The sequence below is a fragment of the Grus americana genome, chromosome 5 (assembly GCF_028858705.1).
Source record: "Grus americana isolate bGruAme1 chromosome 5, bGruAme1.mat, whole genome shotgun sequence".
Lineage (NCBI taxonomy): Eukaryota > Metazoa > Chordata > Aves > Gruiformes > Gruidae > Grus > Grus americana.
Genome location: NC_072856.1, coordinates 44,447,490 through 44,475,006, shown reverse-complemented (window position 1 = coordinate 44,475,006; position 27,517 = coordinate 44,447,490). Strand labels below are relative to the sequence as shown.

The window sequence follows — 27,517 nt, the reverse complement described above, 5'->3', positions numbered from 1 at the left end:
TAACTACCTTCTGCATTGGGAGAAGTGCATGTTGTCCAGTTGCATGGTGAGCAAAAACAGTGGAAGCCGTTCTTCCCTAAGCTCTAAGGAAAGTCTGAAGTTTGTAATGGATCAAGCCTTTTCTAGGTAGCTTTTACAAGCTATGGATTATAAATGGGATAACCAGGGGTTTATTATACTTAAGATGTGGCGAAATTCTCATCTTTTCAGGCAGTTCAGATTAGTTGTAGCTGAGTAACTTGACAGCTCTAGGAAACATCTAGAGCAGAACTTGACCTAGCAGCACGCTGTCCCACTGTGTATAGAACTAGCAAAGATGAAGGTAACTACAGTAGTAGTACTCGGCAGGGATCAGCTGTTGGACTGATTGAAAACACTGCGCTCTTACACTGGTAGTTTATAGGAAGGCTGTGGTTGTTGTCCACCTTTATCACTCAGATTTGTTTGAAATTGTGAGGCTAGAGGATTAACTAACTAGTATTCTTGCTGAGTGCATTTCAAGGGCTCTTGAGACTCGTCCTGGTTTTAACATGCTGAAAACCTTACTAAAACCACTAGGAACAACTCACACTGTATGTTTAATAGTTGGACATTTCAATGTTACATTTTAGGCACCTGCAGCGTGGTAGACATTCAGTATCAATGTACAGAATCATTTTGTTACGTGCATCACCAGCATTAAAACTCCAGTAGTTATTGTAATTCACTTTGATTTTTCACCTGACAGATGCTAAAGTGCCAGTCATTCCAAGACACATCAGAAGTTTATCAATAACTGATTGTGCTTAATGATACATTTTCTTTAAAATACTTGAGGGACTTGTGTATCAATTTGCTGCGTTCATAGTTCCTTTAACATGGATTTTTAATTTTTGAATGTAATTGGAAGCAGAGGAAGTCATGTACGTACCAAACAGACACTGATGCTCTTGGTGAAGCACTCCATGTTAAATATATAAATAGGTGAGCTAATGTATTTGCCAAGATAATAAATGTCTTCATTTATTAAATAGAATGCTTCTATTAAAAGCATTGAATACAGCTGTGTAATTTTCACTGGTTTCTGCAACTGTTTACTAAAAAAATACTACTCAGGAAGTAGTAATGTCTATGTTTTACTGAAGTAGTTGGTTTAGTAACTTACTGGTTATAGTTGAACTGCTTAGTAGTGCTTAAGCTCGGGAACCAAAGCTTGAGAAACCAGGTTCAGTCCTAGTTGTGTAGGTTTCTATAGTAAAGCTGCTGTTAAATACAATGAAGAATGAGAAAAGCCACAAATGTTTAAGAACACTCTTTAAAATGCTTGTTTTATTAAAAAAAAAAAAGCCCTCAACAGGTGTGTGTTAAAGAACAATCATTTGTAACGTAACCTCAGACTTCACCAAATAGCAGCGTCCACAGGATTACTCAGATGGTAGAAATTTCTAACCAAGAGTGTAGTCTACGCAGACAGTAGCTTGAGAGATGATGCCAGACACTTCATTGACCACTTTATGATGATGGTGTGATAATACCAGACACATTAACAATCTCATGCTAAAGCTCAGCTTAAGTTATTCATAGCTGTCCCAAATGCTTCATCTTAAGGGTGTTCTGAAGGGGTTGTACAGTACTTCAGGTCTGCACGATGCGGTGTCTTGCTGTTAACTCCGTAATGCTGTTTGTACTATGGCAACGTGAAATACTTGATATTCTTAAAAGTCTAGGAAGGTTCATCAGCCAAGTCACGCTGATCGAAGTACCTAGTGGAGAAAAGTGGAATAGAGTAAGAAACCTCTAATGGCACATACTCCTTTGACCCCTGGCTTTCTAGCTCTTCTTTTAGTGTTTCTGTAATATTTATAGCTTTGAGGTTCAGGGGGCTCATCTGAGAAACCCAGTAAGTTTACTTTATGCTTAGGTTTATCTTAAGTCCTTTTAGCTAAGTATATTTGCTGCATAGGCCCAGAGTACTTCAATTGATTTCCACTTTAAAAGAAGCTAGGTTAGGACAAGAGTAACTGCACATTTATTCTGGGCATACTTTACTGTTTCAGGTATGTAAGTTACATTACCTGCTAACTAAGCAGATTATCAAGTTCAGAGCTGATATCTGTTCTTCATTCTTGTTCTCCTGAAAGAAATAACTATTACAACAGTTGTCTCGTTACCTGTGTCCAATAGAAAAGCTGTTACATGTCACATTACATGGTTGTGCTCTTCCCTTCATTCTCAAGCAAGGACATGAAAAATTACTTACTGAGACTTCAAGAACTGAAAAGTCATCCTCTTGATAATTTGCTAAGTTCAGCAAGTCCTTTGCACAATGTTACATTAAATCTCACCTCTAGTACTCTGACTTCTGAGCATCGTCTTGCCAGCTGTCGAATAAGGGAGTGAGCTTCAGGTAGCAAAGGTTTTTCAAGGCATGCCAACAGTGCATAAAGCCACCTACCCTGCATGGATTCATATAACAAAGTTTTAATTATGAGCATTTCCTTAAAGTTTTGTGCAGTTTTTGTTATATGGAGCAGGCCTGGAGTGTAGGTCTCAAAATAAAATTGCATTTAAGTACTATTGCTGGAATTGAAAAGTTTGAAAGCCAAATTGGACACTACACAGTAGAATTTTCTGCCTCTAGGTAAGCTTGTGAGCAGTACTCCTAGATTTACTGATTACTCTTTTTTTGAATACTGGCCAAGATATAAATTAATACAGTTTACACTACTAACACCTAAGGGAAGGATTATTTTAATAATATCTAAAGATTAATACTTAGCTATTAATTTTTAACTTCACAAACTGTGGAAAAACATTCCTGAGGAGTGAATGTATAAAGTCAGATCTTTGTGGAATTAATGCTGTTAGATCAGCTTTAAGATTTGCACCACTATGAAAACATATTCTTTGCGTTTTACTTCACTGAATTCTACTGCATTCCTACGAACATAACTTCTGCTACCAATCTAACTTCTTAATTTAATTCCAGTGTCTACTGGCTTTCATTATGGGAATAAACTAAAAGTCAGTGTGAGCATTCTCTGCAGCATACTGATTAAAAAGAAAACAGTCCTACAGAAAAGGACAGAACATGAAAGGCCTTTAAGTGACTCAAAAATAGTGAAACTGTGTTTAGTATTATGGAAGTAATTTGTCATTACTCTCTTGCTTTGTGGTACTGAATGAGATGAGATGATATGCATCCACCAAGGTCTTTTGTAGATATGATGCCATTACGTAGCTAGTCAGTCTAGTTGTGGCCAAACTCCATGCTAACGTACCCTGTCAATCAGAATTTCTTATTAGGTTTGATTTGTCACCGTGCTAATGCAGCTAAGCTTTCTGGTCTGTGCTGCATGTGGTAAGATTAAACGTGTCTTTGCAGCAGACTGTCATGCACCTCCAAACTAAAATGGAGGTGTTGGTAAATACAGTGTGCAGCACCCCAACAGCTTAAACTGGTCAGAACCACAGCTGCTGCAGCGAGACCCTCTTCTCTCCCCAGCGCTGATACTCATCTAACCTTGTGGTTTAAGTTAGTGTGGGGAGCGATAAAAAGGAGAGGGAGTTTTGGCAGTATCTGATAGATCTGTATCTGTTTTGTCATTAGCCTTCCAAAAAGTTCTGTGAAGAAGAAAGTTTTGAAAGTGAAGGTGATACATGCATCTAGAGCACTCTAGAAACTAAAATAATTTCATAGAAAACTGTGAACAATTTATCCCTTGTTTAATGCGTTCATATGCAAATAGTTACAATAAGTTATAATTACCAGTTCTGGAGTAAATTTTTTCTCTCCAAACCAGCTTATCAGGTATTCTAAGACACTGGTTACTGTTGCCTTCAAAAGAAGAACAGAAAGAGACGATACAATACCTGCAATGTTGGTTTTTTTTTTTTTTTTTGCTATCATTTATTTCTACTCCACTGTGATACTACATGGTATTTATTCCAGTTTGAAGTTACATATAAGGGAAAAGTAAGTTTTAAAGCACCAGTTCCTGTAAAGAACTTTATATAAAATGAAGTAATTTTCTGTGTTAACAAAAAATGATGGATAAATAGCTACAGATGTGGAAAAAAAGGCATTATACTGACTGGTTGTTTTTGTATAAAGGTGACTAGTGGGAAACATAGTAGTAAAGGAAAGGTAAGTGTGATTCTTCTAGCCTTGCAATGTATGTAAGAGTTCACAATCAAGTTGAAGGACTGTGCTAAAAACACTAAATGAGAAAGCTTAAAACACTGTCAAGCACCTAATGGGGCATTCAGCAAAAATTCAAACATTAAAATATTCTATAGAGAAATTACAAGGACAAAATACTCTTAAAACCAGTCATAATAAATGTTCGCTAGTAAAGTTATTTGTAGGTGAAGGTGAGATAACGATTACGTGTTTTTCTCGTGAGTGTACAATGAATAGCTGTTGTAATAAACAATTGCCAACTCTGGCACAGAAAAATAGGGGAGACTTCTGCAACAGAGAGAATATGAGAAATAATGATTTATGCAATGTCACTATGCAATTTTAAGAAGTAGGCTTACCTGATTCATTCTGCTTACAATACTTAGCAAAGGGGGAAAGCCCACCTGAAAAAAATCAAGTTGGAAAATGCAGAGAAATCATAAAGATTTCTGTTCTAATTTAGAACATACAAACATTTCAATGTGATTTCAGATTTGAAAGTCTGTTCTGAGCTTTGAAATCTATTAAAAAAATAAAAATCTCCAAGCAAGTTCAAGATAAGGTCCAGTCAAATTTGGTATCAAAGAACCTTGCTTTTACTGTTATTTGTTAAAGTTTTGTTTTTTCAAAGTGATGCAGTGAAGGGCATGTTTGTAGGATAGCATGTATGAGGAGAGGAACCACATATCACCATTCAACAAAACACTAAAGCAGAAATTGCAGAAAGCTTTCTGTTCAGTTAGCAACAAAGTAGTGTGCGGTAGCTGGTAACAGATGAGGGACCTCTTCAACTTTTTGACTGAGGGGACAGATTGGTCTCTGCTTCACTCAGTTTCCACTTGGAAGAAAAATGAGACTTTCTGGGCTCACCAAAGCCTACTTTCCATTTAGCACAAAGTGGTAATAAACAGTAGGATTGCTTCTGGCAGTTACTCTTGAAAATAGCAGCTGAAAATTAGATAGAAGTCCTATACTCACCTTTATGTAATCAATTCCTAAATTTTCATTATCAGATAGTGCATCCATTTCTGAGTGTACTCTTTCACCCAGGCAAAACTTCTTCCAGCCTTCTTCATCTTCTGATTTTGGCTGAAGTAAATAAAAATAAAGGAAAACTGTGAAATACTGCAATCTTGAAGACACTGAAGAAAAATCTTGATAATATTCACAAGTTGTTGCATTAAACTGTAAAGCAAGGTTAACCATGGATTTAATGACTGGAAAAAACCCACAGCACTGTTATGAATTCTACTCACCATAGTAACATTGCTGTCCAAATGTTGTGATCGCCAGTGGTTTCTGTGCTTGTTCAGGCTCTGAGTAATTAAAACAAAGTCAAATCACAGTTTAACTTTGCAGTTATTTTATCCTAACCATAATTGCTCTTCATTATTCTTAAAATGTATAAAAAGCATATTTTATGATATTCTATAAATCAGTAGAGGCATAACTGGCTAAATATTTCCCATGCCTTTTAGTATAAATGTAAATAAGTTACTCATGCTGGGGTTCTGGAAGTAATTTTAGTCTACTACATAAAGCTTTAAGTTGAGGTAGTAAGCTTTAATAGCTTTCTAGACTTTTCTTGGTGTAACAAGATTAAGAAAAAAAAATAATTGGTGTAGTCCAAAAGCAGACGTAAAGCCAATATCCTGTTTCCAACAGTGGGGTGTATCTGTATTAGATGTCTACACAACTGTTAGATAGAAGGCAAGCGTGCCTAGTATGTTTCTTCTACCTGACAGGGATGCCATAGAAGACAAACTGGCCTGACGGTTTCCTGTACAGAGGTGTAAACTTCTTGTAACAGAACAATTTTTTCTGCTATCCAATTGTTATTGTAGCAGTAAAAATGACCAGTAAAAACACTATAGGTAACAGTAGCTGATACAGTGTTTGAACAAATGACTTCTGATGCTCTTTTTTCTCTTAAATATTTTTTAGGATATTCGCATACTTCACAGCGTTAATTCTGGCACAGATGAGAGGACAATCATTTGTGTATAAAAGAAATACCTTTAGAGTGAATATGCCTTCAGATGTCAGTTTCCTTAGTTCTACTAAAAACTTACATTATGCCTAATACACATTAGTATATATAGTATCCAATATGATACCTTGTAGAAATAGGGGCTAACTCAGTTAATGTTTGCAATGTAGCTGCAGTAGTACAGATCTCCACCTTCATTGATTTACCTCCAGGAAAAAACAGGGTAAATAAGCTCAGGCAAAGTTCAGTGCTACAGCAGCTTCACTGCAGTTGGTTGTACTTCAGTTACTTCAGGTATTCCTACAATGGACTATCAATGCATTGTAAATATGCCTTCTGCAGTACTGGAGCCATAAGTGATCTCTACTTACATCTTTATTATGTTTTGCATTTCACCCTGTTTGAACTATGGACAGACAGAGAGAGAGACTGCTTAATTCTCCATTTTTGTTGTTATTTAAGAGCAGGGTGCAAATGCAGTAGGAAAGATTTCAGTCTGCGCTAACAGTACAACCTTAAAAATTGATATTTCTCTTCATAACGGGTGCCACCACTGTCACCTGTATCCCCAATGGACAGCGTGTTCTACGTACATGAATCTCCTGGTTGGTTAGAATCCACTTGTTTTTCAGTTAACATTGAGTTCTGCAGAACATTCCTGCTAGCGCTAGGTTTTAATATAACTGCATAATATCATAGGGATTTCTGTTCTCCCTCAGCTACTCTACATAATTTAATCTAAATACTGACATATTTTTGCTGAAGTTGAAGAATTTTTTTTTTAAACATGACTCTTGAGAGAGTTTTATCAGAGGTTTAAAAGCCACACAGTATATACTCAGTTCTTTTTCAAGAACTTAAAACATTTGCCTACGAACATCTGCCCTACCATAAAGTCATAACATTTCTATACTAGATACAAGGTTGTCCCCCGTAAAGCACAGGTATGTTCTACCTAGACAGGATGAGTCCCCTCACACACATGATTTTGTACCTGACGAACAGCTGAGAAATTGGCCACTTGCTGCTGCTGCCACTTGAGCGTTGGAGAGTATCCTTCAGGAGCAGGCTGACAACCAGAAATCTAAGAAAACACTGGCAATAAATATAATGTAAAGAAATCTTTGTAAGAAGAATCTGTAAGAACAAGAGAATCAGTAAATGTTTACTATCAGGTAAACAATATCCTTTAAATCTTCATTTAAAAAAGGTAATTTCATGACCACATCCAAGACTGATTTAACAGTTGGTTTAGACAAAATTTCTTCTCTTTGACTCTTTTCACACGCAAATAAGAAGGAAAATGAAATATTCAAAATACATTGTCGAAGAATTATTTAAGGCCTTCTTTTTAGCAATTGTTCTTCCTTAATTTCCCAGTTTATAAAAAGCAGGGTGCTGTTTCCTTATCTTGGACAGATGCTATGAATCTTAGGTGTTCTACTTGCCAAGATAATAAATTGAGGAAGACAGAAGACCACAAAAATATCTTTCAGGAAATTAACTCTGATATTTAAGTAGATATAACCTCTTTAAAGATTAGCATGAAAGAGTTATTAAAAAAATAGTCTTTCTACAAATGTTTAAGAATGCCACTACAAAGAGATGAGACAAATTAAGAAGTTATATGGTCATATGTCAGTACTAGACACTTTTCTTGAGCAATTTAGTAGTGAAATTTCAGATTACAGTTTTCAGTAGAGAAAGGCAAACTTGATCTCTTGAACAATTTGAAAATAGATTAAAAACCAAGCTGACAGGGCAATGTGACAACAGAAAAATCTGCTTGGGGAGTAAGGAAAAACTGATAAAATATTCTACCAAAAAGGAAAGAAGTGGTGCTAGAATTTCATCTAACTTTAGTAAAGCTTAGGTGCACTTACTACCCTTACCCTAGATATACATTTAAACCTAAATATAGGTATGGACATACCTTTCTTCTGAAGTTTATGCAGGTTTTATGATTAAATATTTGTAAAAATGTAACATTTGATTTCCTCAGTAAGATAGTCTTTTGTGTATCAAACAGTATGGATATTATCACTTTAAATCAGTTATAGAGACTGCTGTTAGCCAGCAGTTGAACAGATGTTTCTTCAAACCCAGACATTTAATTCTGTAGATGCTTTTAAAATCCAGCATTGCTATTTAGTTATGCCAACCACTCCCCAAAATTAGTACAAACTTTATGATATTACAATCTTTCCCCTTAATTTTTTTTTCTCTCAAAACAAAACGTGTACAAGCTCTCAAACTTACTGAAATGTTTACTGTCTGCTTCTTTCTCAATTTTTTGGGGTCTATTTGTGCCACGACCACATCTGGACATCGAGCTGCTTCAATCCTACAAGATAAAAATCAAGCGGCTATGTTTTTTGCCTTTTTGTAAGAGGTGGTGGTTACACGCCACATGTCTCTGAAATTCTGCACCTGCGGAAACCTTCAGGTGTGTAAAACACTGACTACACCGACAACTCTCACAGAAGGTTTGACTTGAGAGTTACAGATCAAGTATTCTCAGTCTCTACACGACTGCTCGGGTCTCCTCGAAGCCTGCTTACATCCTAACCTGCCTCAAGGGCGGCTACGCCTCCCGCAGCCGGACCTGGAGAGGCCACCGCTGCTGGTACGAAGAGCCAAGAACGGGACCCCCATCTTTCTGTGGAAAACGGAGCAGCATCGGCCCTCAGCGCTGCGGATCGCTATGGAGTAACGAGCCGGCCGAGGCACAGGCAGCAGCGGACGGCGACGTGCAGCGGGCGTTAGGCAGCCCCAGGGAAGCAGCAGCAGCCGGGCAGAGAGCGGATGGGTTTAGACCCGATCCCACCGCACCGGGAGCAATGGGGAAACTGCTCTTCTGGCTGCGGCTGGCAGGGTAGCGGTAGCTTTCGGCACGACACAACCGCCCTCGCGCAGCCCAACGCGAAGCTCGGGCCGGACAGCACCCGCGGGGAGGTGACGGCGGCGGGCCCGGCCGCCCCGGCCCGCGGGAGCTCGGCCCTTCCGCCCCGCCACTCACTGGACGCGCTTCAGATACTCCTGGGGCGTCCTGGGAGGCACCGTGGGGTCGAAGTCCTCGGTCAAGTCACAGTCATCCACAGGCAACAGCCGCGGCATCAACTCCTCCACGCCTGGTTCCATGGTCTCACCGCTCCGGCCGTCCGCGCTCCGCCCCCCCGGCGGTGGATCCCGCCTGATCGGGCGCTGCTGGGGCTGGCCCGCCGCGACGCAGGCGCGCTGGGAAGGCAGCGCGAGTCGTGGACTGCTCTCGCGAGAGTGGCGGCGGCGAGCGCGAACGTGTGGGCCCTCATGGCGGTGCCGGGCCCTCCCCGCGGTGCGCTTCGCCTGCCCGGCAGCGACGGGCGCGTCCTGGGGCAGTCGGGATTAGTGCGAGCGATGCCATCATCAACACCTCAGGGCATCCCGTATCCTCTCGGTCCTTGCGCCCTGACGTGGAAAGGATACCGTGAACACACTGTGTGCTTGGGGCCATGCCAATGAGAAACACCAAGCCCTGAGTGGTGGCCTGCTCTGGAGGTTTTAGCTGCCCTGAAAACCCAGGGAGGAGAATAAAAGGAAATTTGGCCAAAGAGCAGTGCAGAAAGTGGTTGTGCCAATTTACTGCCCATTGAGCTAGGCCTGTTTCTGTTGCGAATCAGTGTAAACCTTGAATCATTTTTATTAGGCCCTGTGCCATTAGTCTAGTATACAGTAGTTTTTGCAAGAGGTTCTTTAAAACTTGTCCATTAGTATTTTCTACTCTACCTGTGAACATCCAGTAATAATACTACTTGTTCCTTCCTTGAAGTGCTTTGAGATCTGTGGTGGACATGATCCTGTGCAACCTGCTCTAGGTGAACGTGCTTTAGCAGGGGGGGTTGGTCTAGATGATCTCCAGAGGTCTCTTCCAACCCCTACCATTCTGCCATTCTGTCATTCTGTGGAAATCACTTACATAAAAGTTAATTGCTATACATTTAAAGAGAGTTCTCATTCTGGAAGGGTCAATGCCTGAGTTTTTATTTTGTTGCTGTATGGGTTTATCTAAATAGTATTACATAGGAGTATCCACCTGCCAACTCAAAAGCAAGGTAGCATTAGTACAAAGGGGCCGGGGGGGTGTGCTTCTCTGTTAAGATAAAAAGTGGAGGGATAATGCTGTAATCATTTACATTGTGTGTTATGAAATTCCTGTTATGCAAAATGTCAATCTGTATGTTATTTTCCCTATCAGTTCTGCTGCATGCAAAGTCAGTGCTACCCACAGCCCAGCTAGTAGATCAGAGTAGCTCCAAATACTTCTGGCAAAAGTTCAAAAAATGCAATGTTGTTGTTTTTTTTCCTGCAAGGCTGTATTTTCGCAGTTCTGAACAAACATCTACCCTAACTCCTCCTCTCCACTGGCTTTTGTTTGTTTTAAGGTGTTTCCAAAACCACCTACGTGTAACAGGGAGTTTTAATTCTCAAACCCGGACGTAACATCCTAGTTGAGCATGCAGCAGTTGCAGCCACCACTAGAAATAAAACCTGCATAGCCAAAACTACAGTGATATCTCTGGAAAGGCTGACCAATGGTCAAGACAAAAACTTTGGTGAGTCCAGCTGTAAAAAGTTCTCTTCTAATACTTTGGTAATATGCAGAACTGATCTTTTCTGTTTGTCATGAAGTCAAGAACTATGAACTGAAAGAGAATCCACAGATACAAATATATTTTAAATATACTATCTCTACACTACCTTTTCTGGAATTTTCCATGGATACTTTTTAAACAAAGTAACATTTTTAATTATTACAGATAGTCTTCCTCAGATAATAAAATCGTTTTACCAATAATGTTGATGCAGCAGCTAGCAAATACGACTCAGTGGAGGAAGAGGAAAAAGAAACTGGAAATGAATATTGTTTCTCTTCAACTGCGTAGGCATTATGGAAGAGTACTTTTCCAAAGAAAGGGTGAGTTGCCATCAGTGGATATGCACTGCTGACTAAAAGAAATAAACACATAAACTAAAAATTCTGCATGAAGAAAAATGAAATGCTTTCATTGTACATTCTAATACTTGGACATAATAAAGTATTTTGTTATAATGAGTATATACCATGTTAGGTTCTATTTTTTTGCTGCTTGCTTTTCTCTATGGTTTGCACCATCGTAACAGCTGAAAGACACTTCTTGAAGTTTAGAGCATTGGATTGAGTCATTATGTAACGATATTTAATTGTGCTAATTACATTAAAATACTGTATGCCTTTTATTTGTAGTGAACTTTCAGAATAGTTCTTCCTTCTTCCCTTTTAAGTGGCTTTAAGTGTCAGTTGCCTCTTTTTCTCTTGTTGTCTATAGAGTTCATCCCGCAGTTCTGACTTTGGGACTTGCCTCTTTTCAGTGTAACTTTCTGAAAATGCCTCGGAGTATTCTTCAGAGTATTCTAACAGTGAAATTCTAACACTGAATTGCTTTCTGTGCATCTGTTTGAAGTTTGCCCTGTTGTGGGTTTTTGGGTTGGGTTTTGTTTGTTTGTTTTTTTTTTTTTTTTTTACAAACTGAGGAGGTTACATGTCCTTGGCAAGCTCCTGCTTAATACTCCCACAACTGGCAGTGAGATTTGTGGACGTGGCAATTTAAAATCCCTCCCTTTAAGTTCTGCCGTTGTTTTTGCTCATGTTTTTAGACTGAAGATGACTGGCACAGAATATTGGAGATAGTAATGGCATAGAAATTCTATCATAATTACATTTGACATATAAGAAGATAAGGATGTTTTAGTCATTTATATTTGGCTGGTAGTTATAGCATGTTTGCAGAGTTGCAGTGAAGTGAAGGAGGCCGTGATAGTCAGCAGTCCTCCCCCATGTCTGGATTGGTTGCACTGAGGCATATCAGGGACGCAGAAGTTACTGTTGTAGCCTTTTGTGGCAGGCTTGCTTAAAACCATTCTGAAGCGCCCTAAAACCGAAGTGTCACTATGACTTGAGTTTGGAGAAAAAAAAAAAAAGATAACCACACTAACAAAAAACTTCAAAACTATGTAGTTACGGCTACGTGAAAGTTACTGTGCGGACAGTAAATAAATGTGTTATATTTCTAAATACTTATGAGATAAAGTATTGTCTTAGGCAAAAACCCACCAGGAATGTAATTTCAATATATTTTTTCCCAGGTAGTCCGAAGAAACATGTAAACAATGTTCCAGATTTAAAAGCTGCCATAAATACACGCGTATGGAAGACCGGCAACAAGCAGGGTGAATTCAAGGACCCCCAGAAGCCCGGCTGGGTCTGACCCGAAGGTTTCCCTGAAACAGCCGCTCGCAGGCGGGGAACAAAGCAGCGGCAGAGCAGTGCACCCACAGGCGGGGTGAGGACGGCTCCGGTAACTGCAGAACTCCCCCCGGTGGCCGGGATGCCTCCTTTCCCGAACGGTTTTAGGAGGGAGATTGAGACAAACGATCTTCAGAAGGAATCTGAAAACCGAACGGGGAAAACACACGCGAGCAGGAGACGTCGGCGGTGAAGCGAAGGTCAGCGGTGTGGGATTACTGACGCTGGGCCCCTCCGCTTCGCTCGCCGGGGAGGGCCGCGGGACATAGGCGGGCTGGCCCGGTGGGTCCGGAGCCGGACGCGGCGAGGGTTTCCCCTGCGCCGGCGGGGGGAGCCGCGGAGCTCAGCCCGCCCACGGCCAGCCGCTCTCTGCCCCTTGACGTGGCGCGGACTCTCCCATCAGCCATGTTGACTGCGTCGGCAGCGCCGGGGCGGCTGCGTGCGGGCGGGGGAGAGCGAGAGAGGCGGCGGCGGCGGCCGGGACGCGGGGTGAGCGGGCAGGGCCGGGGCTGAGGGGGGCAGCGGAGGGCGCGGGGAGCTGGAGACGACCGGCGGCGCGAGCTGGGGAGTGCTGCGAGGAGGAGAGTCCTTCATCGGCACCGTGGCGGCAGCCCCGCTCCCCGGGTACTGGGGGTACCCCAGCCCTCAGGCCGTGGGACCCCGGCCCGGCGGCTGGGCCAGGAGGGAGCGTGGCGGGGAGCTCCTCGCCTACCCTCAGGAGGCTTCGGGCGCTCAAGCCGTCCTCCGTGGCGGTGGGGAAGGATCCCCCGGGCGGCCTGAAGCTGCTCTCGGGGGGCCCCGGACGGCCCTGAGGGGCCGGGGATACCTCCGGCGGCTGGTCAGCCCTGCCCGCGGCCTCCCGGGCCCCGGACCAGGGGTGCGTGCGCCCCTTTTCGTCAGGCGGGGGGCGCCCACCCTGACCGCCGCGGTGGAGCCCGGCTGGGGCGGTGCGAGCAGCCGCTGAGAGCCCTGTCTTCAGCTGGGGCTGCTGGCACTCAGGTAGGGCCGGCGGGGCACGGCCTTTGCACGGCCGCCGCTGCGCCGGGTGTAAAGTGCGGCTCCCTCCGGCAGCGGCTGCAGGTCTCTGCCGTGGAGCTCTTCTGTACCCGCGTCGTTGTGCCTCTGACAGGGGTGCCTTGTGATAGAGGTAAAGCTACACGAAAATTGTGCTTAGGCAGGTCCTGCTGCATTTGAATATGTGACTTTTAATTTAGGTGGGCTATTACATATGCCCTTAGTGAACAAAACTGGGAGAGCAGGTTTGAAGGATGGCTGTGTTTGAGTAGTGAAAATGAGATCCTTATGTTGTCACTTTGACAACTTGCAGTTGTTTTGGATAAGTACTAAGTTATTCTTGTATATTTGAGTTCCTCCTTGGAACTGAAATAGGTTTGTATCTGAAATGCTGATTTTGGCATAAAGAATAATTAGAGGCTTATTAATCTCTTCTATTTTACTAGATTATTTGTGCATAATAAACTGAAAGAATAAATTTGTTATAAGAAAAGTGCACAGTGAACTGTACTAGTGGTATTTAAATACATAGTCATATGAGGGACTCTGATCTTTCTATGCTGGAACTCTTAAAGTGCTGTAGAGATAAATGTTTTGATTTTATTTGTATGTGCTTCCAAGGATTAGTGGATATTATTTTGGTGATCTTCTGTATTGGGACACATTTATGTGTGGTATGTAAATGCTTAAAGGTGCTGAGGTAAAGAAGGATGTCTTAGAATAATCTGTTTCGAAGAAACTATAGTTACTGTTTGCAGTTGCTTCTAGAACCATTTCAAAATAACGTCATTTCAAAGTAATGTATTTCAAAATTGTTTATTCAGCTATAGGATAGCTTTCCAAATGGTATATCAAACATGTTTGATATGTGTAATAGTTAGAAAGTCCTAACTGCACTCTTGTATCTGGTCAGAGTAATTACACAAATACTGTGATTTACCTGAGAATCAAGCCTTCCTAATCAGATACCATCATGACTCTTTATGCAATTCAGTTGTGGCTTCTTTGTGTGACACAGAGTGAGATTGCCATGGTGCAGGGATGCGAGGTACATTTAGCCTCAGCAGCCAGGGGGAAGGAAGCAAGCCAGGAAGGACTGCTGGTCTTGTCTGGGTGTCCTGTCCTGCAGCAAAGCTAAAGCAGTGACACCCCAGCATGGGAGCTGTTGCGATTCAGCTGTTCTGAAAATCACTTCTTTGTGGTTTTCTGAGGTTGGCAATATGTATTTTGTGGCATTCAGGTGTATGAAGTCTGGTATGTAGTCTGTAGGTCAGGAGGGTTTGGTGTTCTGATCTAATGTAATATGTCTCCACACCTATCCCAGAAACTGCCTGGATAGCTATAACAATGCTATCGAAACTGAATGTAACTTGTCAGACCATGAGTTTCAAATTTGGTGTATGATGAAATGTGTGAGTGGAAGAAAAGCTGGAGGAAAACTTGATTTTTAGCAAGTTCTGCCTTCTGAATAGGAAATACATACCTTACTAGCAAGTAACAGTATTTAACTCAATAAATCAAATCTTTTATGTATATGCATGTACTTTGTTAGTCACTGCACACTGGTGTTTGTACATTGGTCTCTGTGGAGCAGTAACTAAGCGGTAGAAATAATATCTGCATAAAACCATTTCAAGTGTAGCTAGAGTAAAATGGGAAAAGACTTTAAAGTCCAGTACAGAAAGCGGGAGTTCACATTGCAGTGTATGGAGATGGAGTTGGTGGACTTTGTAGCAGATGCCTGTGGAATGGCTGAAATGGCCTTTAAGTTGCAATTTTCTCTGTCTTCTCAAGAGATAATTTTAAAAGGAGAGAATATTCAGTTTGTGGTTATAACTGAGGTTGTTGCCTCATGCAGATTGTTGTGTCAATATCCCGTTTTTCAGGGATAATGTTCCTTTACCTTTTGCACAAAACACTGATGGATTTTGATGTATTAGGAGAGAAATTTCTTAAATTCTAGATCCTTTTCAGATACCAGGCTGTTCTTTTCCCTCTAAGGTGAATTATCTTCTGTCTAATTACAACTTCCAGATGTTCTCTCTCTTCTTGTTTGCTCAGGTTTGTCCCCTGCTAATGGCCTCGTTTAGCCTGATGGCCTTGCAATGACTTGAGTAAAAGTGATGGTGGAAGTGTTCTTTTGCACAAAGTCCCTTATAGCTCCCTGTGTTGCAGTTGCCATGACATGTAGATCTGCTCCTAATATCAGTAAGATAACATGCCTATTAAAATGTTGGGAGACTAATTATCATCGTATCTCCACATTGTAATAGAAATAAGTGGAGAACAGTTTGCAAGAAGGAATGATTCTTGAATAATGAGCAGAACGAATAATTAAATGCATTAGTGAAAGGCCTTTAAACAGGCCATTTTTTTTTGTGTAAGCAAATTTGTTTTTTATAGTGTGTTAAGTTGCTGCATGTTGTCTGCTCTGGCCTACCCTAGAATTACTGCATTTCTTGCCCGAGGTTGTTGCTTGAGTCAAGGAGTGATCAGAAGATGGACTGTTTTACCACTATGTATTTAACTTGCACCATGTCAAATATTAAATTTCTTTCTGTTTCACCTTGTAATTCTGTGCATTGCTTTTAGGATTTTAGAAACACTACTCACTGTTTATTAATTGTAACTCAGTTACAGTATTTGAATGTGTGACTGTCGTTAAGCACGTTCAGTATTTTGTGGTCAAAAATGTTTGCACTTCAACATTCTGTTAATACTTCTCTCTTTATTATAGTGATAAACGGAGAAGTTGATCATGACAACCTTCCTGGAATTTATCCAGCAGAATGAGGACAGAGATGGAGTTAGATTCAGCTGGAATGTTTGGCCTTCAAGTCGTCTTGAAGCCACACGAATGGTAGTCCCGGTGGCTGCCCTCTTCACGCCACTGAAAGAACGACCAGACTTGCCTCCTATTCAGTATGAACCAGTTTTGTGCAGTAGGACCACGTGTCGAGCTGTTCTGAATCCTTTATGGTAAACCTAATACATATGTTATGCCAATATTTTTCCTTACAGACAATCTTTAGAATAGTGCGAGTTAAACTATGCAAAAGGTCTGGTGTGTGGAAGTTCAGGTACTCCTCACATGAGTATACAGCTCAAACTTCTAGATCTTAGAAGTTTCCGCACATAGATTTGCATATGTAACATATATACTTAAAAGATAGCTTTCATTTAACTGGTCTTTTCAATGTACTTAATTTAATTAATGATTAGGTATGTTATTTTTCTGGAACCACACATCTTGTGAGTTAGTATACTGCATTTTGCTCCAGAAAATAACTAGGGTAAAAAGTTACTATGCTATATCTTTTTAACTATTGGGCCCTGGTACAGTTTAATTTCCAAGTAAAAGAAACTGTATTTATTACTGACCTTAGTTCATTTGTAGACCAAAGCAAGTTAGCTGGTTTAGTTTACCAAAACAGAGACTGAAAGATGTGATAGTATACGTACGTACATCAGAAGTAGGCATGACAGAGGGTGAAAGCTCTTTAAGCTAATGGGTGATATTGGTACAAGCACAAATGATTGTGAAGTAGTCATGGATAGGTTTAGGTTGGAAGCGGAGGAAGTGTTTCATACATCATTCCAATCACAGAAGTATGGAAAAGAAATAGAACAGTTTCTAAGGTGGAGATTGATGGGTGTGGGGAAGATACTGAGCGATAGTGAGAGATTAAGCACAATGTAAAAGATCCTGTAGAATTCACTGAATTTTATGAATGACTTGTCCCTGCTTGGGAGAAAAGACAATTTCAAAGCAGATGTAAAATTGTGTTTCGGTATTAAACACAGTGGCTGATTATACTGGAAGTCAGACTAAGTGGAAGCTAACTTTTTGAGAAGCATTATCTTTTATTGAGAGCTGGAAGAAAAATAATGGAAAGACAAAGCTGTAAAGGGTCAGTCAGATCCCTGACATTACAGTGAACTGTGTACATTTTTCCTGTCTCATGTAGGCGAGTCATGATTGGAATTTTTTTTTCCCCACGAGATGTGATTAGAGACTCAATTGGTGTGTGGGGGGCGCATTTGAAGCCTGTGTGACATAGTGTATTGGGATAGATATTCTGCAGCCCCTGAAATTGGTATAGATCGTTTGATCTAAATAGAACTGTGTTGCATTTACAGCATGCTGGGACCTATCCAAAGATTTAATGATATCTTGAAAAGACTTTTGTCTTTGTAGACAGGAGATGATGTGATAGCAAGAAATGTACATTGAAAACATGTAAAGTTTACTTTCCCTTAAGACGTGAGTAGGACTTTGAAAGACATCTTTATGGCATGAAGGTACAGCTTGCATTTTTTTATTTTAATTCCATGAATACTAATAAAAATGTAGATAAAAGGAGGTAGGCTCATCAATTGAAAGAAGTGTTGTTTTCACTAGAGAGATAGCTGTTAAGTTGGAACCTGTTTTTTTAGGGCATAATGTATATTCAGGATAGTCCCAGACAGTGACAGCTAATAGGCTGAGAAAGGAGAAGAACACAAAGGTAGGGAGAGTTAAAATGATTTGCCTAAAACCATGCAGAAAGTCTCTAATAAAGATGCTGAGTCTGTATTCTTAAATTTCTTATGTGGTTCTTTTCCTTGAAGACCATTCTTCCTCTCTAAAGACAATAATTTGCTTGATGTCTGTGTAAAACTGCACTTATTTTGAATTTGTAATATGGGTATCTAGCAGACAGTATATTAGGAGGAAGCTTTTTCAAAGTCAAGTGTGTTTTTGAAAAATTAAACTTATTCTAGGGTCAGTGGAGAAAAAGAAGTGTTCATGCTATATAAACTTTTCTTGTTGTATTTTTATAGCCAAGTGGATTATCGAGCAAAGCTCTGGGCTTGCAACTTTTGTTATCAGAGAAATCAGGTAAGAAAATTAAACATTCAGGACATAGAAAAATCTTTTTTATAAGGTAAAAGTGAAAATCCTCATTTTTCCAGTTGTAGTTGCAAACTGAAATTGATGGCAAGAGCATGAGTGTGCAGCTGTATCTTCAGAGAGTACATTGAGATTTTTTTTCATGACAGCAATAGTGAACATCTGTTGTAGAGGAAAGTAGTCCAAACCTATGTTTTTGTTTTTGTAGTAGTTGTAATCTTTTGTTTGTACTTAATTTCTGTGTTTTTATTTGCAGTTTCCTCCTACCTATGCTGGCATATCTGAAATGAATCAGCCAGCTGAACTTTTACCTCAGTTCTCCAGCATCGAATATGTAGTACAGGTAAAATCATTAAATAAAATATTTAACATCTATAACCTTGCAATATACAAAAATAATTAATTTCAATTTTATTTCTTCACTGCGTTTTAATGACTGTGAGTCTGTGTGTGCTTGTTAGTTTGAACATACATGTTATCAATTGGAAATGGAAAACACAACTTTTTGTAAAAACAAAAGGATAGCTAGTAAGACTGGATTAAAAAAAAGAGAAAAAAAAGAAAAAGAGGTCTCTTCTAAAGGCAGTATTTCTGTTAGGTCTGTTTCTTTACCAGGAGTTTAATTTGTGTTTGTGCTGGGAGTCTGCTTACTGCTGTTACTTGCTCAAACAATTTCAGTTCAAGTTTGGCTGACTGTTGATTCATTTCTCATTAATCATTTGAAGTTAAGTTTGTAATTGAATGATTATAAGTTAGTTTTAGGACTAGCTGATTTAGAGAAAACAGCTAATACATATTCAATTCAGGTGTTCAAATTTTAATATTTATCCTTTATAGAAGTTGCTTGGATAGAAATAAAACATGGATTTACAACCCAAAATGCAAACATTTGCAATTGCAAATTTGTATCTCTAAATTCCATTGCTGAGGATTAACATTTGTATGACTTCAGTGAGGCATTCAGATCATGAAGAGAAGAGCGGAGACTGAACAGAATCTCTACTTTTTGCCATGTCTTGTAACACAAAGAGGATATTTGCTCATAGTACAGCAAAATTAGTTTAGAAAATATAAAGAGAACTGATGATCTCTACAGTAAAATTATGAGGTGAAATGCCACAGAATGTTATTAGATTGGAATATTTTATGATTGTGAACAGCTTTATGACTATTACGTTCACTTGGAAAAATAAAAACTTATATATTAAAAGATTTATGTAATTGGCACATGCTTCAAAACTATCATGACATCCTGAAAGGATTTTTTTTATTCTGTAGTAAACATTTCATTTTTGTGCAGAGCTCATTAGAGTAGGGGTTTCATTCCTCTTTAGCCCCAGATACTCGTTACTACTTGAGAGGGAGGTACGTTAGATGGAACATTGACATTATTGCTATGATTAAAATGAAAACTTTTACAAAATGTACTTTATTTGTTCATTTTTGAGCCTGTAAATATTGCAAGGTTTGTTTTTCATGTGATTATATTTGTGTTTCTTAAAGCGTGGTCCTCAGATGCCTTTGATATTTCTTTATGTTGTGGACACGTGCATGGAAGACGAAGACTTGCAAGCTCTGAAGGAATCCATGCAAATGTCGCTTAGTCTCCTGCCACCAACTGCGTTAGTAGGTCTCATTACCTTTGGCCGAATGGTGCAAGTTCATGAGCTTGGCTGTGAAGGAATTTCCAAAAGTTACGTCTTCAGAGGTACAAAGGACCTATCTGCAAAACAGCTGCAGGTAATGCAAAACAGCTGCAGGTAATGCACAAAAGCAAATAAGAAATCATCAAGATGATGGTTATGAAGAAGTTCAAATTTTCTGTAAACAATTTTTGTAATAAAATCTTATGTATTTGACTACAGGAAATGCTAGGGCTTACAAAAGTAGCTGTTTCACAAGTTGGTCGAGGTCCTCAAGTGCAGCAGCCACCACCTTCTAACAGGTAATGTGCCTAAAACATCTAAAAACCACACCTTGACTACAGTGATTTCCTGGAAAATTTATGTTTTATGACAATGAGAACAATCAACTGACAGTTGAACATTTTGATCAGGCACAGATTTACTAGGAGACTAATGGTTATAGTCTGTTTCCTATAGTTTGTACTGGGAAGAAGAGACGTAACGGGTGATAGTAAAATCACTGGATGATGCTTTGGAAATGTTCTGAGAGAACGTTCTACAGGCATATTATAGATATGTAAATAATGATGCTTCTGTTGGTTGGTATGCTGGAAAGTGTTAATAGCTCCTTTAGGGCCTCTTTCTTATGTGGATATTCAGTTTTGCCTTCCCTTTTTCTCCCTCTTCCACTCCTCTCCCCTCCTCTTCTGTCTCTCATTTGGAAATTGTGGGTTGGTGGTTGATTCCTCTGTGTATCCCACTGTGACATGAAGAAATGATAAAAAAGAGAGACAGTTTTGCGGTCTCTGCCTTCCAATAAATAGCTGCATTTGTAGACAGCCTGTAGCAGAGAGCACGAAAAATTCTTTATATGTTAAAAATTCTTTGTGTTAATCTGATCTTTGATTTTCACTGAAGTAGTGAAACTTGAGTTTCTTTTTGAGATTCATAGGTCATCATCTGCTGTGTTCTTTTGACTAGATAGGTTTTTTTTCTGGATAGTGATAGTATCTCTAAGTTAGCAGGTTTTTGTTTTACAAGGACTTTGCTGAACTTAAGCTGAGCATGCTGTGTGTGCAGTAATACCAAACTGCATTATCCTGGTGAGGCAGAGACACTGCTCTCAATCCAGACTAGAATCTAGATTTAGACATTGCGAAGATACGTCTAATATATTGCTAGCGAGCAACTGATAAAATGTTTATGGTACAATTTGAATCTAAACTAATTCCCTGTATTTGTTTACAGATTTTTGCAACCAGTGCAGAAAATTGATATGAATCTTACTGATCTTTTGGGTGAACTGCAGCGGGATCCTTGGCCTGTTCCACAGGGAAAACGGCCCTTACGTTCTTCTGGAGTGGCGCTCTCCATAGCTGTAGGGCTCCTTGAGGTGATAGCTTTAACTACGCTTGTGCTAATATGTAAATAGATCATTTCGTTGCAGAAAAGTTGCCACAATCAGTATGTAAAAACCTTAGTAATGGATGTATATCAGATTTGTATGATGATTCTGGTGGATATCATTCCTTACATAGCTAGAGCAATTGTAGATGTTTACACATTTTAATGAGGCAAAATTGAGACTTTGAATTAACAGTGGATTAAGTTTTTGGAGGGAAAAGGTACAGTTATTGTTAGAATCCTATCAATGTGATAAATACTTGCATAGCTATTTCTTTTGTTCAATTTGTAGCAAAACCTGATGGTTTTCTTTGTCTTTTATTTCTTGCAGTGCACTTTTCCTAATACTGGTGCACGTATAATGATGTTCATTGGAGGACCAGCTACACAAGGACCTGGCATGGTTGTAGGGGATGAACTGAAGTTACCTATAAGGTCATGGCATGACATTGAGAAAGACAATGCTAAATATGTTAAAAAGGGTACTAAGGTAAGAGATGATCATGGGTGATATTTTAGGCATCTTACCAGTAAGTAAACATGTACATTGCCTGGCTATATAAAATACTGTTAGTAGTAGCAAATGTATAAAGAGATGGGCATTGTGTGGTTTTGTTTACCTGTCTCTGAATAGTGGTATGTCTTCATTTCTTCAGACATTCCAGTATATTGAGTTAGGACTTTGTCTAGCTCACATTAAAGTTCTTTGGAGGGTTTCTCTGGTTTAAGTCAGAAAAGATTGATGCGACTAAATCGTATATCTAGAGTAAGGCTGTCTGCTCCTAAGACAGCTGCTCAAAAAACTGTTACTGTAGTTGGGGGACAGTTAGGCAGGAGAGCTTAGGCATAGTTCATTTCATCTTAAATGTACATTTGGGCAGGTGAACTGCATCCAAAACTTGTTGAATTCATCTTAACTGATTATAATGTGAGCTTAAACAATTAGCTCAGTCACAGGCACCTGTCATTATAGACACTTGAGATTAGAAAGGTAAATTCAATTCCGTGTGTTGGATCTAGTACTTAGTGCAAAGTTTAAAAAGAAAAATCAAGGTAATTTTCTAGTTTAAATAGCAACCACTGGTCTGTCTAGTGTGAGCCAAGTTCCTAGCTGGTCAGAAAAAACCCCCAAGTGTTGAAAATTCCAGTCTTAATTTTAACTTCAGGAAAAAAATCTTTTAGCTTGTATTAGAATATGATGTGAATAAAGCTGATAATGTTTTAGAAAAATATTGGGAGTTTAGGATTTAATGTGAAGATGAGGAGAGTTCACGTCGTAAATTGCTATGAACTGTATTTTCATCTTGGATTTAGCATTTTGAAGCCCTGGCTAATCGGGCTGCAACAAATGGTCATGTTATTGACATATATGCATGTGCATTGGATCAGACTGGTCTTCTGGAGATGAAGTGTTGTCCCAACTACACTGGGTATGTGCCTATTCATTTTTAACTAGTATATGAAGATGCAGGTTTTTATTTTTTAAAATTGTTTAACAGGAAGCACTTAGCAAAAATGTTCTGCTACTTTTTTTTTAAAAAATGCACAAACCCCTCTGATATACTGTGATGGTTGCATTTGTACTGGAATTTTGGAATTTCTCAGCCTCTGGCAAATTTGTCACCACAATTGTGGGTTTAATCAGAAGGGGGTTTGCTGTTTTTCTTTTAATGTGATCTGTTTGAGGCTTAAATAACATAGATATATTTTGAACGGGCAATTTATCCTATGCACTGTTGGTATTTTTTTTTTCATTGTGTGTATATGTAAGCTGCAGGTTTCAGTAAAGATAAGGACCTGTCATCCTTCTTTTTCTTGCTGTTCAGAATGGTACAAACCCCTGTGTTATTCTTTGTCTTGTTTATGCCCTTCTTCTGTATACTGTTGTTCATAGGTTCAGCTGCTGTCTTAAGTGATTATCAGGTATATGTGTTGCTCCTGATTTTTGCTCCCTCTATCCAATCTACATTTCAGACATGGTCTTGTGTTCCCTCCAGCCTGTCTTGCCATCAGTTCGCTTTAATATGATCTGGCTGTCTTTTTTTCTGAAAGTCTTTTCTACACTCATAATATTTCATTCCTCCTAGTAACCTGCTTTACATACCATTTGATCTTTAGGTTAGACTTCTATATTGTCTGGATTCTTTTGTCAAGCTCATTTTTCTTGCTTGTTACTGTTAGCTTTGTCAATACCAACTGCAGGTATTTTACTTATCAGTTTAATAACTGGTATATCTGTGGGTAATGAGCCTTCTTAGCTGCCTGTCAGTATTCTTCGTATGACAGAGGATCCTAAGTACATGCTACATATCCAGGCGTACCAAGAATGAGAGATGCAGGCAAAGGTTGTGATGAGTTTCAGGCCAGCTTGGCCATGCTGATCACTGCTGGATTGCTGCTTTTCAGAGCCGTGTGTATAGCCTTAGCTTGGGAGTTGCCACTGCTCAGGATCTTTATGTTTAAGTTTATGACTTTACCTGTACATTTGACTCCTATTCCTTTTCTGCATCAAACTGAAGCTGTGTTTTTCTGCGTACTACAGTGTAATTTTGCCCTTTCTGTCTGCTCTTGTGACTCACCTTACCCTGTTTCTGCTCTTCCAGCAAAACTAGCCTTAATGTACAGTTTGTCTAGCTCTCTTACAGCTGTTACTATTTTGTTTGGTTACATCCTGCATACAGGGAGGAATTTCTGATTCTGCCCATGTCTATTTTCTTCTGTCTTTGAGTATCCACCTGAAAACTTACATAACTTCTTTCAGGTGTAATGTTTGACCTATTAACTTATTTTACTAATATAATTTAATTAATATGTTTGGATGAATAAAAATAACATCTCCCATAACCATTTCCTAAGTGTAATGTATGATATTTCATGATAAGTGGCAACTGTTGCAGTTATATCCACAGAATATTGCTAAGCATAAAAATAAATCATGCTTCTTGAGCATAGATTTAAGCCTGAAATAATGAGTGAACTATACAAATAAAATGGTGTGGAAATAAGTTTGGAATATTGAATATTAGAAGTAAGCTGACTTTGCATGACAGGGTTAAAAGACGTTCGTAGTGTTGAAGTCCAGTATAGTATTTTCCTAGTGAAAGATTTTGTTATGTATTATAATCACAATGATCTTAAGATGCTGATTGGGCAAGAAGCTCACTTAAAAATGTCATCCTTAATGTTGTAGCAAAATATTAATGGTAGTCCATTTTAAGAAGGCAAAAATGTGCCTCACAATGAACTGTCTTTAGTTTTAGTCTTTAATAGAAATAAGCTATATAAATCCCATGTGCTAAATTATTGCATAATAAGCAATCTATTTTAACTGGAGGGTTTTGTTTGTTTTGTTGTTGTCTAGAGGCTACATGGTAATGGGAGACTCTTTCAATACGTCTTTATTCAAACAAACCTTTCAGAGAGTATTCACGAAAGATATGCAAGGACAATTTAAAATGGGATTTGGTGGCACATTAGAAATAAAGGTAAGAATACAGAAATGCAGTGTGTTAGTGAAACACTGGAATACGATGGCTATGAACTGTGGAATCTTTGCCCTTTAAGGAATTTTTAGGTACAGTTGGCTCGGACATAGCTGTTGCTACCTAGCTATCTTTTTGCAGTTCTGTGATTCTGTAAATGCGAGTTAGGTATAACGTTAATTCCTTCTTACCCTGCATTCAGTGGGTAGGAGACTAAACTAAAATAAATGTCTCTGTTAGAAACTTAGAATGCCATGTGTGTATATTTTGGTATCAGTAGTGAGTGTTTCTCAGTTTTAGGTCCAGAACAGCTTTCCTTTCATTTTCCATCCTCAACAGAATCCACTCTGGCACTTTAACAGTGTTCATTTTCACGTCCACTCTTGTGAGAAGCTTAGAGCTGAATGTGCTGTAGGTTCAGGTACTGTCTTCCATGATGTTTCTTGCAAAATACTACAATCCTGCCTCGTAGAAGAATATGAGGCAATTTTCTTGTTTGGTAAAATTCTGTTTAAGATTTTACTACTAGGACAAATAATTGAACCCTCTTTTTTTCATGTACGTGTTCTTGTGAATTTTGTTGGAAGATCCTGGAAAATGCAAAAAGGGGGCCCCAGTTCTAGAGGGATGTACAAATCACTTCAAACAGGAAAATGACATTGGAAGAATGTAAATAACTAGATTTTGCTTTAAGCTAAATATGTTTAGGAGATAGAGTATAAATGCATTGTGGGGTACGTACAGGCTTATCTTACCAGTCAGTTTTAATCTCATCTTGTGAATATTTTAATTACTTTGCTAAAAAGTAGACATTATCCAGTATAGTTTCTAGGCTCTCAGGTTTATAAATAACAGCAGCTTTTCTCCATGTTTTAATTTATGTTCATGCTGTTGCTTCAGATGTACTAATTGGTACAGCAAACATACATAATTAAGTGTAGAAAGTGAGCACGTTAAAAGTTTCTCTGAATGTATAACCTTTCCTAAAGGTATCAAGAGTCTAATATGCATTGAGGTTTTCATTAATTAATGATAAAATAAGACTGAATTATTCTTAGCGTGGCATATTGATGTATGTTTTTCTTCTAAATGTGAAGACTTCAAGAGAAGTAAAGATTTCTGGAGCGATTGGACCCTGTGTCTCTCTCAACTCTAAAGGACCTTGTGTCTCAGAAAACGTAAGTAAACTTTGCTGAAATGAAGGTAATGTCCTATTTTGGAAAAATAGGATTTAGGATTTCTGGAGTTGAGGAAAGGCTGAAACTTTTCCATAAATGGAACAACTAGTGTTCACTTTTTACTAATTTTAAATTAAATACGTGCAAACGCTGTTTTTTAATATAAGCTCCTGTTCACTGCTAGATTAGATTCAAGTTGTATTAGACCTTCCAGATCCCTTGTTACTTGTTCAAGTTTGTCCACTGAGTGGTTGCTTTAAAGTTACTACAGAGAAGTTACATGCTGGTGTAGCAGAAACCGAGTAGAAAGTGAGTTAGCGTGCTTTATTGTTAAAATCAGAGCTATGTCCTTTTATCTAAAGAGAACCATAAAAATACTTTGTTTAGAAAGACTGAGCGAACAGGAGGGCACAAGACCATAGAAACATCTCCTTTATTTTGACCCTGTCTTCCCATTTGCGTAGCTGTTTCACCAAGTGCACAATTAATTGATTAGAATATCCAACAATTACAGGCTCCTGAAGTAATTCCTTTAAATTTGTATCAAACTTAAATCATCACTTATTTTCTTATCAGATAATATTATTACAGCTTAATTTTGCATTTGATTACTAATCAAAAACAATTCCTGCAAGTAACCAAAATGTCTTGCATTTGAAAAATCTCACTTTTGTTCCTAACAATCTGCATAATAGAGCAGATTTAATCAAGCATTTTTCATGCCTAAATTTTCCTTTTATTTATGATTGCATCTTTGTGAACTAAAAATCTCGATATAATGGGCATTTTTTTTTTCTTAGTGGTTTGGTACAGATTTTCTTATTTCATCACCTGAAGGACTGCATATAAAAGTTAAAGTCCCCCAAACCAATTAAATTTACATCTCCTTATTTAAGCTACATATCTATATCATCGAAGGTAATAGAAAACTTAATTGTGAATTCATGCCTGTTGCCTTGCAATTATATCATGATTAATTTCTATTCCAAAACCCTTTTTGTTGAAATTATCTGAATTAAAATTGTTGAGGTAAAATACATGAATAAAATGTAGATGGCATGCAGCTCGTTTAGAATGGTAACTGGGTAATTACTCTAGCAATAATGCTTTTAACAGTGAACACAAGCACAGTGATGATATTGCCAGTTTAATTTTCCTTGAATGTTTTGTTTGGTTTCACTGAGGCCATTATGGATGACTGATTATTTTAATTGGTTTCTCTGGGTATTTTTGTTGTTTGGATTACAAAAAGGAATTGTCATTTCAAATACACGCAATCTATGTGCAGTTACCTTGTTAGTTACTAGAGACTATGTAACTGCATACTACGTAAGCTATCTACGTGAAGTTTTACTGGTGTGCCTTATAAGAGTCATTCCACTTATATGTGCTTCTTACCTCTTCTCTTGGGACTGTTTAAGCAAAGTCTAGTACTTTTTCCTGTTT

At 38.9% G+C, this 27,517-nt stretch overlaps 2 protein-coding genes across 5 annotated transcripts in view; one reads left to right on the top strand and one right to left on the bottom strand.

The window, feature by feature from the left end:
- Positions 1-1,280: 1,280 nt before the first annotated feature.
- On the bottom strand, positions 1,281-10,578 carry GEMIN2 (gem nuclear organelle associated protein 2). 2 transcript variants are annotated; one of them, XM_054828544.1, is made up of 10 exons: positions 9,172-10,578; positions 8,412-8,496; positions 7,147-7,236; positions 5,419-5,478; positions 5,141-5,251; positions 4,522-4,566; positions 3,749-3,817; positions 2,325-2,435; positions 2,055-2,113; positions 1,281-1,742 (listed from the first exon to the last, which is right to left on the bottom strand). In XM_054828544.1, the coding sequence occupies exons 1-10, from the start codon at positions 9,291-9,293 to the stop codon at positions 1,703-1,705; spliced, it is 792 nt and encodes a 263-aa protein (XP_054684519.1). In that variant the 5' UTR covers positions 9,294-10,578; the 3' UTR covers positions 1,281-1,702. The 2 variants fall into 2 exon arrangements, with proteins under 2 accessions (XP_054684519.1, XP_054684520.1); XM_054828545.1 differs by lacking the exons at positions 3,749-3,817; positions 4,522-4,566.
- A 78-nt stretch (positions 10,579-10,656) lies between these two features.
- Positions 10,657-27,517, top strand: part of SEC23A (SEC23 homolog A, COPII coat complex component) — a 30,676-nt gene continuing 13,815 nt past the window's right edge. The window contains exons 1-13 of one of the 3 annotated variants that reach the window (XM_054828541.1): positions 10,657-10,744; positions 10,949-11,106; positions 12,315-12,674; positions 16,226-16,467; positions 18,313-18,370; positions 18,639-18,725; positions 19,886-20,122; positions 20,248-20,327; positions 21,256-21,400; positions 21,743-21,901; positions 22,726-22,841; positions 24,773-24,896; positions 25,991-26,071. In XM_054828541.1, coding sequence (XP_054684516.1) covers positions 16,247-16,467; positions 18,313-18,370; positions 18,639-18,725; positions 19,886-20,122; positions 20,248-20,327; positions 21,256-21,400; positions 21,743-21,901; positions 22,726-22,841; positions 24,773-24,896; positions 25,991-26,071 — 1,308 coding nt within the window. In that variant the 5' untranslated portion in view covers positions 10,657-10,744; positions 10,949-11,106; positions 12,315-12,674; positions 16,226-16,246. Of the gene's footprint in view, positions 10,745-10,948; positions 11,107-12,314; positions 12,675-12,806; positions 12,964-15,549; positions 15,697-16,225; positions 16,468-18,312; positions 18,371-18,638; positions 18,726-19,885; positions 20,123-20,247; positions 20,328-21,255; positions 21,401-21,742; positions 21,902-22,725; positions 22,842-24,772; positions 24,897-25,990; positions 26,072-27,517 lie in introns of those variants that run through there. The other 2 variants (XM_054828542.1, XM_054828539.1) reach the window with 2 other exon arrangements.